The following is a 20,019-nucleotide window of genomic DNA, read 5'->3' as shown; positions in this document are numbered from 1 at the left end:
AGGAGGCATGGGTATCAAAGCACTAAATAACAGGCCAGGTGTCACAGTTTACTTTTTTGTTGGTGATTAAACACTTCTAGAGACATCCACCAAAAAAATATTAGGAATCTCACTATACTTATTTCATGTTGTCAGGAGATGTTGGGGAGGGGAGGAGGTACATTTCTCCATCATAAATATTACTTGTGAGCTTGGGCACAGAGCACAGATGCAAATTCTATCCAGGTGTATCAGAACCCTGGGTGAGTTAGGCAGGCCTGGAGGGAACAGGGGTTATAAGCTAAGAGGAAGCAGCTACCTAGCTCCAGGCAACTGCTGTTCAGCAGTCAACAGGCCCAGTGCTGTCAGCTCTTTAGAGTTTGAAAGGGAAGCCGGATATCAGTATGTTTATGCAAAATAGCCTTATTATACATTTGGAAACAAATTCTTTTTTTTTTTAAGTGATAATCAATGGGCTAAACTAAACCTGGGCATGATCTAGTCCCAGCCTTTGGGTGCTGTCAGTCCATGACTTTTACAGCCTCTCCTCACTTGTTCTTACTTTCCTGAAGGTTCCCCACAACCTTTTCTGACTTCTATTTACATTCCTCATTTCAAGTGAACAATCACTTGTGATTGTGTGAGAGGATTTGAGGTGAAAAAGACATACTGTTCAGGCAAATAATAAATTCCTTCTACTGAACACATACAAAGAAGCTAAGCAGTAGGGGAGGGCCTGTGAAACTATCCCAGTGCAGCCTGGAGTCATTTTGCTGAGCTCAGCATGGATATAAAGCACTGCACTAGCCTGAGTTGAACCTTGTTGTCATTCCTGTCTGCTGTTCTCTGGCCCTGACTCCTTCAGGAGAGGAAGCAGCGAATACTGTACAGAGCACAGTGCTGGGCACTTGACAAACAGTATTGCATCACCCTCACAACAGCCCATGTGATAGATACCCTCACTGTACAAGGCCTTTATTGTTTTTCTCAACCTCCTCCCTCCTACTCCTCATCCTCCCCACTACTAACAAGCACCAAAGGTCTCCTTTCTCTTTACCTTTTCCCTAAACATTTGCCCTGCCTAGATGTTTCATCAGCCCCTCTAATCCCAGTCAACTTTTCTTCTCTTGCCTTGAGGTCTTCTCAGGATCCATGGCTTCTCTAATAGCCCACAAGATCCTTCACAACACCAAACCTCCATTGATGACGGAGCCTCCTGCCTGTGTAGCCCAATGCCTAATGGAATGGGCTTTGGTCTCAGGAAGACCTGGGTTTGACTTCTGGTCTGTTAGGCAAATTATTTAACCTCTCTGAGTCCTTTGTAAAGTGTGGAGAGTAATACCTACCATTCAGAATTGCAGTGAGAATTAAATGAGGTAATACAGCCTTCCCAAAATATCTTCTGTAGGACAATGTTGTTAATAGGTATTATATAAAAAGTCTCCTTTTTTCCCCTGTCAATTAGGTTTGAGAGATACTTGGTGAAACAGGTAGGCAGATAATAGCAGGGCCTCTCAGATTCTTTAATATAATAGCATGGCTCTTTGTGAATTTCTAAGAGGGGCATTGCAATGTGTCCCATTTGCCATGCTTATATGTATGCATGGACTCTTTCCTCTGTGTGCACGTGTACAATTTTTTTTATGACGGATGTTACATGGAACCACCACAGGAAAGGGTGGGGTATTTTCAACTAATAAAAGCTGTTGTTTTATCACTATTACCCTTCTAGGAGAAAAATGTCATTTACATCTCTTTGGCCAGACCCTCTAAAGGTACATTATATGCATATCGGCCTCTGTTTTGGGGCCTTCTCTGTCCACACTTGCTGCATTTCCTCTCTGGAGAGATGGCCTTGAACCTGTTCTCTGAGGCAGAAGTCCTGCTTTATTTATATTAGTTGGAAAGCCCAAGCATTTCATCAGTATTCCCCCTCTGCACAGAACTCATCCACTAAATGTCAAAATTATAAGTGGGAGCAGCCCCAGAGGCAAAATGGAGGATTCGGGACTGATAGGAGAGCCCTTGGCATCACGGTAACTTTTTCCTGGGAAGGGGTGGAGAAACCCTGGACCCATAAGAGAGCCGATCTGGGCTTTGGTCATGGCTCCACTGCTAACTGTATGGTTGTGGACACCTTTGTGGGCCTTGTCAGTTGCCTGTCACAAGGTTTGTGAGGGTGACAAACAAAACGGGGAAAGTGCTATAAAAATATAAAGCATTCATTTACATGAAGGGAGTCATGAGTTGCGATGTGTAATTTGAAAAATGCAGGGATACATATATTAAGTGAAATTGATGTTGAGAATATTTCCCATTTCTGTGATTAAACCTGGGAAATGATTATTGTTCGAGGTCTACCATTAGAAAAACAACTATTATGTGAAGAGTTGGTAAGAAAAGTCTCAAACTATTAACATCTGAAATTATTTTAAACAATGTCATATACTCCTCATCTTCCATTAACAGACACACACACACACAAAAAAAACACAAGATTAAAATTGAAAATGAAAAAGTAAGCCCCATTGGCTCTCTCCTGTCTTCAGTCAAATTTATATTAACAGCTTGGATGAAGGCAAACTTATCTAATCTCCAAGTGATGCCTCACTGTGAAGGAGAGACAACAATATAGGTGGTAGAATCAAGATTCAAAATGTTCTTTATGCTGGATTGTAGGAGAGAAACTGGCAAAATGCAATGTATTAGGCCTCAGTATATTAGCACCTAATCATCATATTAATCCTTAAGTTTTTAAATTATTATCAAAATACAAGGTGAGGGTATTAATGACTTGGACTTAGTAGATATTCATGAAAAAGCAATGGAAGTGCTTTATTTGGTTATGACTACATTTTAATTGCCAATACAGTATAGCTATAAAAATCAGACCTTGGACATCTTCACAGAAATCTGTTGTAAAGAACAAAAAGAATAGTAATTGTGCTGTAGTCTGTATTATTTAGGAAACCTCTAGAAGTTATATTTAATTCTAAGATTCATACAAGATGTGTAGTATATTTGGAGGGATATCTGTATATCATGATTAAGAAATGTTTAAAAAATGTTGGTAGCAGTTTTCCAAAGAACAGTCATGGTTGTGTCTTCCGATAGTTGAGTGGCTAGTGTGGAGCAGAGTGGAGGTTGGCAGCCTGATTTGTTTTCCTTATGGAAGAACTTCCATACAATCTGTTGAGGCAGAATCTCAACATCACACCCCTTCAGTGACCTTTGCCTTGTATGATCTTGTCCAACTGAGCTAAATTCTGTGATTATATTATGATATATGGCAAAAAGGGATTTTAAAGAGCTAATCAACATGGACTCAGATGAGTTAAACAAAAAGGAGATTGTTTGGGTGATCCTAACCTAATTAGGTGACCCTGGAAAAGAGACTGGGCCCTTCCTGAAGTCAGAGATTTAAAGCACCAGAGAGATTTGATGTGAAGGGAGGTTTTCCACCACATCTTTGGCGATGGAAGATTTAATGTTTAGGAACTCTGCATGGTCTCTGCGCACTGGGAACAGAAAGTCGGTTCTGGCAGACACCCAGCAGAAGAAGGGGGCCTCCTAAAGCCACAGCAACTAAATCCTGCCAAAAACTATGTGACCTTAAAAGAAGTCCTTGACCTCCAGAAAGAACATAGTCCAGGCGACACCCTGATTTCACTCATGTGAGTTGCTGAGTAGAGGACCCAGCTAACCACACTCCTAACCCACGGAAACTCTGAGATAATTAAGTAATTTGTGTGGTTTTAAGCCACTAAGTTTGTTATGCAGCAATAGGAAACTAAGACACTGTCACAGCTGCCCCACAAGAGAAGGTACAGCCTTGTGAGCAGTCTGTCTTAAGCAGACAACGGATGCTCATTTGTGAAGAATTTTGACAGCTATTTTTTTCAAGAGAATATTTTGAGCCAAACAATCTCTGAGACACCTCTGTGTAGTGATGCCCATATTCCATGAATAAACTTTAAAAGAACATGTCATGTTGTCCCCTGTCCTTAGTCTATGGCAAATTTTGGTTCCAGAAACTGTCCCTGCTGATCAGCCCATACCTCTCATTTTCTTTTTATCCACACTTATGGTTCTCCCATTAGTCTCATCAAACAAGTATCCTTAGTTGCACTTTTACTTCCAGGAAGACCATATGTTAGCACGTTTGTTATAGTAGTACCACTTGACTTTATGGGAATGCCTGGAGCTGAGAGTGACAATATGTTCTTCTCTTTGGTATTGGGTTTTGAGCCACATTGCTAAAGAATAAAGGGCCTTTCTTACTCCAGAAAGAAAGCATAGGGGAATTATTTCCATAATTATTCTGAACATCTTTGAGACTCAATTTTTTCAATCTCCAAATAATTTATACATATATTAATAATGTCTATTCTAATAAACAATATTGTCTATTTTATAGGGTTGTTGTGAGGATTAAATGACACCTAAATAAGTGTTCAAGAAAGTTCTTTTTTAAAAATTGAGATCTAATTGACATAATATTATTGGGTTGGCCAAAAAATCTGTTCAGTTTTTTTTCCATAAAATACAAAACATATTTTTCAGTTTCACCAATAACTATACTGATTTGCATATTTTGAGTATGTCAGCTATCTCCCATGTGATATAACATTGATTGTTCTCAATTAATATCTCAGTCTGATAGCTATCAATTTCAACTAATCTACTTGAACATGAAGCACCGTCCAGCACCTTCTCCATACACCGCACAAATCTTTTTTGTGTTTCAGTTGTGTTTTTGCCTTTCTTGAAATAATAAAGCATAATATGCCAAAAATGTTGCATATTTTCTTCCACCTTTAATATTAAAATGGCTACACAACAATTCACCAATTTTTCTAAATTAAAAAAGAATGAATGCTGATATGACAGCTGTCACAATATAATCTAACAAAATTGTTTCAAATGAAGTTAAAGACAAGTGAGTACTACTAGAGCTATCTTATGGAAAAACCAAACAAACTTTTTGGCCAACTCAATAGACTGGTTTCAAGTGTACAACATATTGATTCAATATTTGTATATACTGTGAAATAATCACCAAAGTAAGTTTAGTTAACATCCATCACTCTACAGTTACAATATTTTTGTCTTTGCAACACAAACTTTTAAGATTCATTTTCAGCAACTTTCAGCTATATAATACAGTACTATTAACTCTAGTCACTGTGATATTGTGATTTATAAAAAGAATAAAAATATATACACCCCTATGTTCATTGCAGCATTATTTACAATAGCCAAGATTTGAAAGCAGTCCAAGTGTCCATCATCAGGTGAATGGATGAAAAAGTTGTGGTACCTTTACACAGTGGAATAATACTAAGCCATAAAAAGAAGGAACTTTTACTCTTTGCAACATCATGGAAGAACCTGGAGAGCATTATGCTAAGTGAAATAAGCCAGTCAGAGAAAGACAAGTACCACAAGATTTCACTCATATGTGGAACCTAGTGAACAAAATAAATTAACAGACAAAATAGAAACAGACTCATAGGTACAGATGACAGACTAACAGCTGTCAGAAAGGAAGGGTGTTGTGGGTCTGGGTAAAAATGGTGAAAGGATTAGCAACAAACAGACAAATAAACTCATAGATACAAACAGTATGATGATTACCAGAGGGAAAGGGAAGTGGGGGGAGGTAGAAGAGGGTAAAGGGAGGATAAATGGTGATAGGAGACATGATTTGGAGTGGTGAACGCATGATACAATATACAGATGATGTCTTATAGTATTGTACACCTGAAACCTATATAATTTTATTAACCAATGTCACCCCAGTAAATTTAATAAAAAGAAAAAAAAGAAAAATATATGTTGGGTCTTGGTCCCTGTTTCTGGCACAGAGCTCCTAAAAACCTTGGAATTTCCTGATGAGAGCAATAAAGGTATCTTTTGTTATGTTAATGAGGGCTGGTTGTCAGGAGAAGTAACCTTGTGATTGGGGGGTTGGAACTTTCAGTCCCACTTCTCTGGATTCCATGGAGGAGAGAGGGGCTGGAAGTTGAATCATTTGCCAATGGCCAAGGATTTATCAATCATGCCTAGGTAATGAAGCCTTCCACAAAAACCTGAAAGTCCTGGGTTTGGAGAGCTTTATGTTTGGTGAACATGTGAAGATGATGGGAGAGTGGCCACCTGGAGAGGGCATGGAAGCTCAGTACCCTTCCCCATACCTGGCCCTGTGCATCTTTTCCATATGGCTCTTCGTGAGTTATATCCTTCTATAATAAAGCAGTATTCTAGTAAGTAAAATATTTCTCTGAGTCTAGTGAGCCACTCTAGCAAGTTAATCAAACTCAAGGAAGGGGTTCTGGAAACCTCCAATTTGTAGCCAGTTGGTTAGAAGTGTAGGTTGTTACCTGGTCTTGTGACAGGTGTCTAGAGTTGAGGGGAGACAGTGCTATGTCACTGATCCCACAACCTGTGGCATCAGATGCTATCTTTGGTTAGATAGTGTCAGAATTGAGTTGAATTGTAGGACATCCTGCTGGTGTTCAAGAATTGTTTTGTATTGTGTGGGAATCCCCTCCACAGACACACACAAACACACAAACAAGCACACATAGTAAGAATTGGGTCCATGAACCCACAAAACTCTTTATGCTAGAAAAGTTAGTTCTTACGGGCAAATACAGACAAAAGTGGAAGTGATTCAAGACATTTTATCCCACTCAAAGGGCACTCCATGACATTAATGCAGAGCAAAATACAGAAAACTGTAATTAACAATGCTTACTTATTAGTGATATTCACCATGAATTACTACATGTGGCCAAACCCAATCCATAATAAAGGGTGAGGAACAATGGCCACAGTAACACAGTCCATCAAAAGAGACAGTATTATCTTTGCATTAAAGCAAAGAAACTCGAAACATGGCAGCATTAGAGATAAGAGAGCAAAGTTTTAAGAATGCCCTCCTATCTAACACATAAAGGAACACAATTTGGTATGTCCAGATAAATATAACAATGGGTACATTGTGAATAATGAACAGCAACTCAGTGCTGTGATGATTGTTTCTAAAAAGAAAGAAGATAAAGCATGATGAATTCTAGTCTCATGAAATAGAATTTCCTTGGCTCTGATTCAAGGGACAGAAATTTGTGGCCTACTTAGAAAAAGTTAACTTATTCTAAGGTTTTTGGAACTTCTCACCCATGGAAAAGCCTCACATGTCATAGCTAAAAACTGGCCTTGCCATTAACAGAAGGTAATTGTAATACTGAGAGTTACTTATGTCTTGGGGGAGTAAATAAATTTATAACTTAATGCTGCCGTGAGAATCTTCATTTGAGTAAGTAAAAGTGTTAGGAAATGTCACCCAAAATGCCCATTCCAAGGATTTGAAGCACATACTACTGTGTCTTCATGGTGTGAACACAAAAAATATTTTTGATGAACAGAGAACATTAGAATAAAAGGATTTACAAAAACTAAAAAGGACCTGTTTATACACGGCTATTTAGTGCTCCAGCTGCAGAGCAAAATCATGAACAAGGACAGGGGGAGACCAAAGGGGGTGGTTCCATATGACTAAGAGGATATTTAGATGAAGCAGCACCCCATAATTCTTCTCTCCTGAGGAATTTAGCCAATTAGTTCTGTCTTTGATGGTAACTGTAAGAGGTACCTATAAAGAAAATAAATATAAAATAATGATTTAAAAAGTGCCTTTTATGTGCTAGAGTTTCATATATGTTCTCACTTAATCCCTTTGAATTAGCCCCTCAAATATACATTTTATAACTGAAGAAATTGAGGTTCAGTTTAGTAACATATACATTACATAGCATCAAAGGATGTTCTATTGCACTGCTTTCCTCCTGTACAAGTGTAGAATGATTGTACTGGTTTGTGTGTGTATGTGGGTTATAGTTATGACATCTACTTGATCTTTGAATCATTTGGGTGTTCCCTTAAAGTCCTTCTCTCAGTTTTACTTATAACAAAGGTGAACAGTCTTCTTTTTGGCCTCTACTTGACTTCAATTGACAATTTGTGCTCTGTGGAAAAAGCAAAAATTCCATTTAAGCCATTGGATCAATCACTTTTAGAAATACAGCCTTATGGTTTTGGCAAATAACACTTAGTTCTGACTATTGCCTGTGGCCAAAACATTTCACAATGGTTTGAAATTTTGTTGAACTGTATATTACCCAAGCTAATATTAACTCAACACACATTGCATGCTCAAAATGTTTCAGAAACTGAATTAAGTGCTTTGCATATATTGTCTCATTAGTTGCTCACAGCATCCCTAGGAGGTGGTTATTGCTGTTATTCTCATTTATGAAGGAAAAAATTGAGTCATCAGAAGGAGTAAAGTGTATGGCCCACGGTCATTTTCATGGTTACACGGTAGAGGATTTGAACTTATGTTTTTCATGTCATATCCCCACCTTTTAACTGATACACCAAGCTACTTCTGTTGCATTTTTCAACCAGCCATATATCTCACATGACGATTCTAATGCATAAGGAATTTAAGTCATTTATTGCGATCCCATTAACTAGTAAGTGATGGAGCAAGAAACAGAAGCGAGAACTTCTAGAAGGCAATGGGTGCAGGGATAAAGAACAGAGGCTCTGCTGCTGGACCTCCATAGGGCTCTAAATTGACCTTAGGTAACAACCTCTGTCAAAAGGCATGTGTGTATTTCATTGCTACTCCTTATGCTGCTGCTTCTTAGGTTCTCTGGATTTAGTAAACGTCATTAGGGTTGTGGTACCACTCTCAGTATCTGGAATACAGAATTCTAGTGGGAGATAAGAAGGTAAGGGAAAATCACTGCTTAGAGAGAACACAATTCAAGTTTCGATGAAGATGAGCATAACCTCTATGCTTTTCAACTTAATTCAGGTGGTGGCAGATCCAGGTTCCTTGTGGAACACAGCCTGTTTCCATTACCAACCTTGACTTAGTATATTTCAATTCAAAACTAAAAGTCACCTCTCTTTTCCTTTGATTGACCTATTATCAAACCACCTGCTGACATTGACTTGCTTTATGCTCATCACCTTACATCTCTTATTTAGGCCTCACCACTATTCTTCCAGGTGTGTGATATTAAAGTCCCCTAAGTATTGAGATGGAAGCTGAGGCTTAGAGAAGTTAAATCCTGAGATCACATACGTAATATGTGGCAAAACTCACTTTACTACAAGAAACCATGTATAATGGTCTTGAGATTCTAATCCTCTCACTCCTGTTCCTGGTATCTTGACATTTATAAGGCTTCTGGATTCTACATACCTTTCTCTTTTACAGTATAAATATTGCCCCTGGCTTCCTCTTCTACTCTGCATTTCTCAGTGGACTTTACCAGGGGTGTATAAATATTTAGGAGGAAGCTCAATCACTCTTACTGCATCAGAAGACTAATCATTTAGAACAATCAATTTACCCTTGAGATTAACTACTTAAAGTGGAAACACAAACATGGAATCACACAAACACTGGCCAGCCAATTAAAAGAATGCCAGATAAAGTAGTGATTCATTTAGCCAAAAACTCAAGTCCCATACCTGACATCATAACCTCTGGGAATACTGAGAAATGGTGTAGGAGAGAATTTCACCAAAGATTAAGAGGTCAGTTTAGCAAGGAAGTGAAAATATTGCTTCTGTTACTTTTGCTCAATGAGCTACACATAGCTGAAAACTATTTTGATATTTGTAAGTTCTTACTATTTACTTACTTCTACTGAATTTTTTAACAGATGGGGAAAAAAATCTGCTGACATTTTGATTGAGGTGCCCCTAGCCTAGCAGTGTTATTCTTAGAAACCTCTTCCCCTTTCTCAGTTATTAGGGATGTGATTTTCCCTCTGCTCCAATGGAAGTCAGTTCTTCCCAGTCATCACACCAGGAAGCAGCTACGGTCTTCCAGGGCACCAATTTTCTCTCTTCTCTCTCTCTGTGTTTCATTCATTTCTTATATTATGCAGCCTCTTTTCCCCTTCTCAACCCGATCCCATTGAAGTAATTAAAATACATTCTCCTTGCTTGGAACAGAATGTCTAATAAACAAATTCACTCCACTCTTTAAAATTTTTTAATGACATAAATACACTGAGGTGGGTGAAGGGTGGGAAGGGGTATAGGGACATCTATAATAGTGTCAATAATTTGAAAACATAATAAATAAATACAGTGGGTGTATAAGTAGATTTATATAAATAAATTTCATTGATCATCAGTGTATAACTTAATGACTCTTGTTATCATTTTTGCTCATTTTGAACTTGATGTGCATTGCTATATGCTATATGGTACTTCATTTACTCAAGATGATATCTGTGAGATTCATTCATGTTGTGTGCATCAGAAGTTCATTCCTTTATTGTTTTGTGATATTCTGTTGTATGAAGATAGAAAATTTATTTTTCTTTCTCCCATTGGTGTACTTTTAGATGTTTCCAGTTTGGGGCTCTATTGTCAATTTTTATTTTCATTCAGTTCAAAATATCTCCTAATGTTTGTTGTTGTAATTTCTTATTTGATTAACATGTGTTATTTAGAGATGTGTTGTTCAATTTCCAGACATTTGGGAATTTTAAAGTTATAATTCAGTTGTTAATTTCTATTTAATTATAATGTCATCATACTGTACATTTTGTAATGCAGTCCATGTAGGTAAATATTTTATGTGTACTTGAAAAGATTTTGAATCATGCAGTTTGGGTCTGTGATTTTCTGTATTAACTAGGGCAGTTTAGATAATGAGGTTGTTCAAATTTCCTGTACTCTTACTGATCTTTTTTATCTACTAGTCTTATCAGTTAGTGAGAAAGGTGTGTTAAAATCTCTAATGATGAGAATGGATCTAAAATCTATCAATTTTGCTTTACAAATTTTGAAACTACATGTATAGGTGCACAATAGCTTATGAAATGTCCTTTAATCATAATATTTCTTTTCTTAAAGTTCATTTTGTCTTATATTAATATAGCTGTATTAATTTTCTTTTCTTAGTCTTTGCATGGTATATTTCCCCCTTTTTCTCCTTTTAATCTATCTGCTTTTGAAAGTTAATTAATTTCTGCTTCTTTATATAATATTTAAAGTATATCTCTTATTAACAGTATATAGTGGTTCTTACTTTATTATTCTTGTCTGACAATCTTTGCTTTCAATCATACTATTAAGACCATTTACATTTAATGATATAATTGGATTGAAGTTCATAATGTTGTTGTTTGTTTTCCATCTATTCTATCTGTTTTTTGTTCTTTTCTTCACTTAACATTTTATCACAGACTATCCCTTGTATCTACATTGACTTAATGCATTTTGTTTTTAATGGCTCCTCAATAGCCCATTGTTCTGATGTTTCACATCTTATCATGCTACTAGTTATCATTTCATTATTTTAATAACTTTGCTGTTACAGATAAAGCTACATCAAACATCTTTATATATATATATATATATCACTTTGTACTTTAAGTGTTATTCCTCAGAGTATATTTCCAAGTGTGGAGTTACTGATTCAAGAAATAGAAACATCTTTATAATTCTTGATACAATTTGTCAAGTTGCTTTCCCTAAATAATTATTCCAATTTATAAGCTTATTATCAGTATGAAGCTGTAGTAATTTTATTGCAACTTTGTTAGCATTGCAAGTTTCTTTTTAAATAAAAATTATTGTTTAAAAAGAAGATTGAAAAGGAATCAGGGCTATGATTACCAATGTGATTGCTGTGGGCAGGTAAATAAAAAGAAGGAAAGTCACTTATGAAGGTCATTTCTGCTATAAACAAAACTAAAATTCTTAACTCTTCTGCATCTATTTTGGACACACTTGGTCTTTAGCAATAGGCTCCCACAAATCACTTAGTAATATTTATGACATAATTTGTAAGCTGGCATATACATTTTATTTGAGTCTAATAAAACTATAAATAAGTAAATTTACAAACTAAACCAAAACAGGTTTATAGAATCAGAGAGAAAATTAGAAAGATAGGGGACCAACCAAAAATATGCTTAGAAGCAGAGTGAACACACGCTTCTAAGTAACATTTTAAATCTTAGCATGAATAATCTCAAAATACGGGTGCTGCATCACTAATTTTAACATTTTTCCTCAGTTGGGTGGTAATGTTGAAGAACAGTGTAAAGGAACTCTTAAAATTGTAATTACTTTGCAGAGCACTTAAGGAGACAATATCTCATTTGAGCCTAAGTATGCTGTAAGGCACATATTTCTAATTTCTCTGTAGAGGAGTACAATGGGATTCCCTAGATATGAATGCTGGTCACATAGCTGATAACTAGCAGACGAGTGACTCAATTTACATCTTTGCTTCTTAAGCCTATGACCTCTCCACTATGTTTAAGGATTACTTTCAACAACTGTTATTAAAATCTTGATTTACCACAGAGTGCTTTATTAGAAAAACATAATAAAAATAACCACATGAAGATGGAAATTTTTCCAAAGAATAAAGCCAAGAGATTTATTACAACAGGATCTAAACTGGCATAAAATTCAGAAGATTACATTATTGCAAAGTGACATAGAAACTCACTAAAAACCTATTTTCTTGACATTAAATCTCTGTGATCTGGATGTGGGAGCTCAGACTCATAGGAAAAAAACACAAAAGTAATAGCAGAACCTAAAATCATAGAGTAGTAACAATGTCATTCACAATACACTAAATATCTAAGGTTTTTTACTGGGAAAATTTGACAAGTAACATTGTGTAAATTTATGGTGTAGCATGTTACTTTGATATATTTATATAATGTAATATGGTTGCTAATGTAACAATATTTATCACATTCATACTTATAGTACAAAATTATTGTCTATGTTCCTTAAATCTCTATGGCTATTTTAGTAGTTGTTGCAAATTTGTACCTTTAGACACCATCACTTTTACTCCCCACCTCCAATTTCCTAGTTAATACCATTTCATTGTCTGAAAAATTCCAGTTTTTGAAATTAAAAAAAAGCTGTGAATCTTTATTGTAGCTAATGGAAACTATAAGTTGGCTTTAAATAAATATATTAGTTTTTGGCTCTTTGTTTTCCCCTAAAATCACATCTTAAGTCTTTATTCAATTTATGACAAATATTAAATAACCTACTACTACAAGTAGAACTATTTCAGCTTGATACTGTCCAGATAAATACCTTCAGCTGTCCTTTGAAAGTCTTTCATGTCCACAGATAATCTCTTAATTTATATCATCTTACTGGTTCAGAAAGCAGTATAGTTATTAATACTTTCAATTCCTCTCAATCATGTTATTATTAAACAAAGCTGAATTTGAATAAAGCTGGATATTAGGTGTGGATTTATGTTCTGTCCTGATTTTATCATCTTCCTCCAGTAAATTTATATTAACAATTTTTAAAAAACTTATATTTAAAGACAGTAGAACTAATCTAAAGCACGAAGTACTTTATAAAATTATGAGGTGATTCTTAAGAGTGTTTAGAAGCAAATAATTCTGACCATTGCTTGCTTCTCCTGTCTAATATCTTAGTTCCGTATGCCAGGGTAGTAAGATGAGTCCTTTTTTTATTCTATCAGCTGACAGCTGTAAGCAATCAATTTGATTCAAACAGCCAAAGCCAAATTTCTCTCTCAATCAACTCCCCTGCATCTAAAGTCTGTATTTCTTGGAACAAAATGACAGGCTTACATGAAAAAGAAAACTAGAGTGGTTTTTTATTTTCTCTCCAGGAGGTGCTTGGTTTCCAGACCCAGAACCTGCGCAGGGCATTCTGCCTTACAGCATCTGTGCTGACCTGTGGGGTCCTCCTGCTGGTGTTCTACTGGAGGCCCCAGTGGAGGGTGTGGGCCAGCTGCATCCCATGCCCCTTGCAGCAAGCAGATACTGTTTTGCTAAGGACAACGGTGCGTGTATGCCCTGTCGTGTTGCATATGTGGTACAACCAGTGACTGACCAGTTAGCTTTCCAGAGGGGAGAGCTTCTTTGATTTCAAGAGTTCTCCTGTCCCAAAATAGGAGATGGCACAACTATCTTTGCAATCTCTTTGCCCTCTCTATTTTTTTATACTTTATTTATTTATTTGTTTTTATTTATTTGTTTTTTTAGAGAGAGGAGAGAAACATCACTCTGTGGTTGCCCCTCACTTGCGGCCCCAACTGGGGACCATCACGTGTAACCTAGTAATATGCCCTGACTGGGAATTGAACCAGCAACACTTGACTTGCAGACCGGCGCTCAATCCACTGAGCCACAGCAGCCAGGGCTCTTTGCCCTCTCTTATTTTAACCCAGGAATGAAGGATATTTCTTCCATATGAGACTGGGGAAATTTCTACTATGTCAGGCTAATTGGCAATGCTATTGCGTGAACAGTGGCTGTCAGTGTTGTGCCTCTTAGAAATATACCATGGGAATGATCATTCAATTTTTCACAAATATATATTGGGAGGGAAGTTAGACATTTTTAAACATTTAGATGTGATTTTAAGAAGGCCAGAAACTATTTTCTGAATAGAAAGTTTTCCTGAAAAGGGCATATTTCTCTTTATTCTCCAGCACCGTTGTTCTCAAATTTCAGTGCAAATCAGAATTACTTGGAGGGCTGTTTATAACAGACTGTTGGCCTTACTTAATCCCAGAGTTTCTGATTCAGTAGGTCTGGGGTGAGGCTGAGAATTTGCATTTCTAGCAAGTTCCAAGATAACGCTAATGCTCTTGTCTGCAGCCCAAACTTTGAGAACCCTGGGTCTAGCACTTGTCAGGCTTTTGGTTGATCGAGTACCTTATTGAATGACATTTGAGAATTTCACAGGCTGGATTGTCTTTTCTAGGATGAATTTCAAAAATATATGAGAAAGAAGGTGATCTCCCTCTACTTATCCACACTAAAGTTTCCTATAAGCAAGAACCCGGAAAAGCCCCTTGTAGCTGACCGCCATTCTGTCATAAACCAAGCCATATTAAAACCAGAACTAAAAGTAAGTGATTTTTGAGAGTGCATTGTTGTGGTATGTTTTTGCTAGAAAAGAGTAAAGTCAGTGTTTATTAGATGCAAGTTTGAATATCATTCTGCTGGACTGGGAATCACAGCTCTGTATTAAGGAAGGCTAGAGTTGTGTGGGGACCTGCCTTAAACAACCCTTCCCTGATGAACTTCACTTTGTGAATGACATATGCCCTGTCACATTTGTCACTGCAGCTACGATGTATCCAAGTACAGAAAATCAAGTATGTTTGGGACAACTTGGAAAAGAGGTTTCAGAAAGTTGGGTAAGTCCAACTTTTTCTCAGTTCTACTTCAAGATATAAGGGAAGAACAATGATTTTTTGCATGCCATGAACTGAAATGTGGTTCCTGTCCTGACAACATCCTAGGTTGCTGGAAGACAACCACTCCTGCTACGACATCCATCATATGTTCGGACTGGGCCTGACCAGTGAAGAGCAGGAGATCCGGTAGGGTTTGCCGTAGTTCCTGAGTGAACTTAGCAAGCAGAAACTGAAACATCATGTGGCTTGTGATCACTGAATTGTTGGTATAATGCTTCATCAACTCCATATAATCCCAGCTCATTTACTGGCATCAGAAAAGATATCCTAAATTATTTACATCATAGGCAGACTTATTATAATGAAAAGACTATAAGAATAATGCAATCAAATAACATTTGATCTTTTCTTTCAGGATTGTACAACGGTTTTCTCTGTGTTGTCTTTTTAATTTTTTCTTCAAAAAAATCTTGAGTCATTTCATAAACATCAGCTTCTTAATCCTCAGAGAGACAAAGACAATATTACGATTGCATTTTACTTTAAGGAACAGCTCTTGGAGATGAGGATTTTGTTTGTTCAATTAGTTGTGTCATTCACCACAGTACTTGCAGTGCCTGATTCATGACAGGACTCAATAGATATTTGTGGAATAAATGAATAAATGAATGCATTCATAGATCTATTAGCTAAAGGTCTCTAATATGCCAAGCACTTTGCAAGACACTAGGGAATGTCAGGATAAATAAGACATTTACTGACTAGTGGGAAAGAGAGGTGAAGAATAGTTGTACAATTGTGAGAGTGATATGTCTAGGGGCACATAGGTTAAGAAATAATAACAGCAGCAAAGAAAAGTGCTTATGCTACTCATTAACTCCCACTGATCTAGAGTCCTTGAGTTCCTCACCTATAATTTGAAGTGGTGAATCCTGATGGATCTGAAAGAAAACCATTACAAGCCTTCCCTTGCATTTTAATAATCAGCTTCATTTCTTGACCAATTTTAGGGACATTATCTACTTGACCTCCTTTACAGTAAGACAGAAATACTAATTCCCAGGCTAAGAAGCAATCTAGTACTTAAAATACAGGTTCTTGACCTCTATCCCCACAATTCTGACTTAGCAGGTAGGAGCTAAGGATAGTGGTGAGAGAAGAAACTCTGCCTAATTAGCAGGTATCCCCATAATTCTTATGCACATCAAGTCTGAGAATTACTGCTCTGTTGTTATTTTTAAGTTTTGTCTCTTTGCCTGAACACTATGAAAAAAGGAAGCAGGCATCTAGACTGTGACAATATTGCAAAATGCCTTAGAAGTGGTACCACTATATAAGATTTCAGATGCAATACTTATATATTGAAATACAAAAAGTTTTCACAGTCATTAAAAACATATTGGGTTAGTAATATTAAGCACAAGACTTCAAAAGATTGATCTAGGAAATTTATAAAATCTAGTTGATAAATGTAGATATACTGTCTAGAAAAGCATTTCTGCAGGAAAGATTTCCATCAGTACAGCCACCTTATGTTGTCCCTATTTATCAAGTGCCAGGCTTTAATAAACATCATACATAATTAAATATAAATCTGGTCTACACAATAAAGAACTTGACAATCTAATAAACAAGACAGAGTGCATGGCGTTTCAAATATGAAGAATAGAGGAAATAATATAAACATATAGGTATAGTTTATTTTATGGGCTTACCTTTTTGGAGGGTAAAGATACTAAACAGGATGTGGAGTATTTCCCCCTAATGTTTTCCTTATTTTTTAGTGTGAGACTAACCCTTTAAAAAATATGATTGGTTGAGGGATGTTAATTTCCTTAAGATTGCTTGAATGAAAAAGTAAGGGCATAAGATGAGAAACGAAGAAAAGGAAAAACATAAAAATCTCTGATGATGAAAAGCCAGAGTCTAACTACAACCTTCTCTTTAGGCTTCCCAGTACCCAGGAAAAGAGGAAAAATTATACAGATTTACATAGTTCTCACTTTTTAGTAGCAAAAAGCAAATCAAGACATCAGGAGAAATACCTTTATCATGGAGCAAAATTGTCAGAGGGCATCAGAAAGAGAGCAAAATTATTCCAGGATGTTTCCTCTTTCTAGCTTCACGCATTCATGAACTCAACTCCCTCTTAGAACCTGTCCTAGAGAAGTGCATGGACACTTGAGACAACTCTCTTACCTCACAAAACAGGACCCTGTGGAAAAACAAACCTATCTCGTTCCCCCTCCATCCAGTAGTCTTCCTATTAGTTCAGTTTTTAAAAAGAGCATCTCCTCACCTTCTTTTTATTTAGCCCACCCTCCTCTTACCTCCTTTGTTTAATCTCCTGAAAAGAGAAGGGGAACTTTCTGGCAGCGGAGAGAGCAGGCACTTCCTAATAGCATTAGCTATAGACAAATCATCGTGTTGGTAATTCAGCTCTCTGGAAGAAAGAAAGCTTTGATGGGTAGAATTTGCCAGTTTTTATAATGGGACTCCTCCAACCATGGCTGATTTCAAGCCACTGGTGTAACATCACTGAACAGGAAGCTGGAAGGAGATGCTCACCATAGGCTCAGTGATTCTGCAGGGCCAACCTTAATTCTCAACATCTGTCACACCATTGAGCAAAAAAGCATGCCTATTAGTACCAGAGGAAGGAAATTCCATTAAAGCTCAGCTCCAAGCTGGTGGGCACTTTCTAGGAGAAGAGAGATTTTGAAACAGAGTGAAAGAAGAATCAAGAGGGAGGTAGGAGAGAGAAAGAGATTAGGGCTGTTCTGAGACCCTACTTTCTTACCCTTCACGTCTTCTGGGGAGAAAAATCAGGAAAGAAATCATGCTTCTCTACCATAACATTTGTCCCCTTTGAAAGCTATGTCCCTAGAAAACACCCAACTATAGACACACTCTTCCACCAGATCAGTGCTTAGGAAGAGGAGGAAGGAGTGGTTGGCGCAGAGGAGAGAGGCGATGTTTAGCATTCAGTTGGAAGTTAACAAATGACTTAAATATGACAGTTTGCCTGGGGCACTTAATACAAATTAAACAAACCACTGAGATCAACAATATTTTTTAATAAGTTGTATTTGTCATGCCATTGGTTCTATGGATCTGGGTCCATTCAACTTATGAAATCTTAACTTAAATTTAACTTAACTTCGATGCCTTTTCTAGAGCAAAGGCCCATGGTGACACCAGGAGGCCTAAGTCCTGGGTCTCCCTGGGGAGACCCTGCCTGGTATTCTCCACCCCCACCTGTGCTCCATAGTCTCTTGGTTCTCTTCTTTCCAGATCCTCATGCCTGGGAATTTTTAAAAATTCTGTAAATCTGCTTCCAAAAAATTCCAGAATTTGTGCCAGAATCCCCTGGCATGGAATTAACAGTTCGGAAAACTACAAATCTCCCACTCTATGGTGGCTCATCAGTATGGAAGCAGAGCAGTCATGTGTAGCTGGAAAAAGCTCATCAGTGACTCTGACACATTCCTTCTCTCTTGAGGACCACTCCGGTATTCACCATCTGGAGCCTGAAGAGTCTAGTACACAATATATTCTCAGCAATTATTTGGTTAATAAATTGATGAATGAATGACTATATGAATGAATGATCAAATTTTAAAAAGCCATAGACCATCTCTAAAAGAAAGTATTCTCATTTTCATTTGGTTCTTCAGAAATAAATACATTCCAGCAGATTTATTATCCCATGGTTGCGGAAAACTTCAGTAATCCTTCGAGTCTAGCTCAGTCAGTGCAGAAATTCTCTCCAAAACTTCCCCATGCAAAATTCTTCAACCTCTTTTGGAGAGGGGCCTTCTACTTTCAAATCAACTATTCCCATAATGTATAGTACTGAATATTAGGCAAGTCTATTTAGTTTTATTCAGCCTGTTGAGTACTGTTAGGCCACCTGGAGTAATTCTTTGGTCTCTTTTCCCTGCCAGCTCATCAGAGTTTTAAAGTCAGGGTATGTAATTCACTTTTTCCTTGCAACTTCCCTCAGGGAACCCAACTTCAAGCCTCATGTTCTTTCTGGTTGTTCAGCTACTGGTCAACAATCTTGAAAGTTTTATTTGGCTTGTGCTGAGACAGAGATGAATACATATTCTCTAAAGGCACAGTATTTTTGGCAAGGGATATTGGAAAAGTTGAAGCAGCAAGGGGCATGCCTGGCTGTAATTTAATCATGGTCCAGAAAAGCCCTAACAAGGATAATCTACAGACAAGCATTAATTCTCTGGATCTCCATCCTCATGGGTGCCCAGTTTCTCTCCCTCACTAGTACCGTCAGAAAATATCTCACCACACAGAGAAAGCAGAAGTGAATGGGGCCTTTGGCTTGTTCCTTTCTAAACTGGATTTCCAGTCTGTGTGCTACTGTAGTTCTGTAAACTGAGTTTTCAGCCCTGGTAGAAGAGAGGCTTATAAGTCAGACAAACTTGGGCTCACTCCCTCTTTAGACCAAAGATCCAGCCTGCAAATTTTGACCTCTGGTACTTCCCTGAGGCAGACTGAGAAGTGGAGTCACAGAGACCATGCTGTGAGGCATGGTTCTGCTACTTTCTAACTCTGAGATTCTGGAAAAATTACTTAGTTTTTCTGAACTTCAGTTGTCTTTAAATAAAGATGATAATGTGAAATCCCATGGAATAAACTGTTGATTAAAGGAGATGATGTATAAAATGCTCATCTCAGTTTCTGACACTGTCATCTCAGCTTAAAAGTCACATTGTCATGATTAATATTAGATTTATGCACCTTTGATAAAA

General features: G+C 37.2%; 1 protein-coding gene across 1 annotated transcript in view; it reads left to right on the top strand.

The window, feature by feature from the left end:
- The window catches only part of ATP13A5 (ATPase 13A5), a 99,905-nt gene that overhangs the window by 1,636 nt on the left and 78,250 nt on the right, over positions 1-20,019 (top strand). Inside the window, exons 2-5 of the mRNA XM_090275457.1 lie at positions 13,709-13,882; positions 14,809-14,955; positions 15,177-15,247; positions 15,353-15,433. Coding sequence (XP_090131583.1) covers positions 13,709-13,882; positions 14,809-14,955; positions 15,177-15,247; positions 15,353-15,433 — 473 coding nt within the window. The remainder of the gene's footprint in view (positions 1-13,708; positions 13,883-14,808; positions 14,956-15,176; positions 15,248-15,352; positions 15,434-20,019) is intronic.

The sequence above is a fragment of the Furipterus horrens genome, unplaced genomic scaffold, assembly GCF_987537825.1.
Source record: "Furipterus horrens unplaced genomic scaffold, mFurHor1.1.pri manual_scaffold_1, whole genome shotgun sequence".
NCBI classification, from domain to species: domain Eukaryota; kingdom Metazoa; phylum Chordata; class Mammalia; order Chiroptera; family Furipteridae; genus Furipterus; species Furipterus horrens.
Note: the sequence above shows the minus strand (reverse complement) of the source record. Positions and strands in the feature narration are given on the sequence as shown.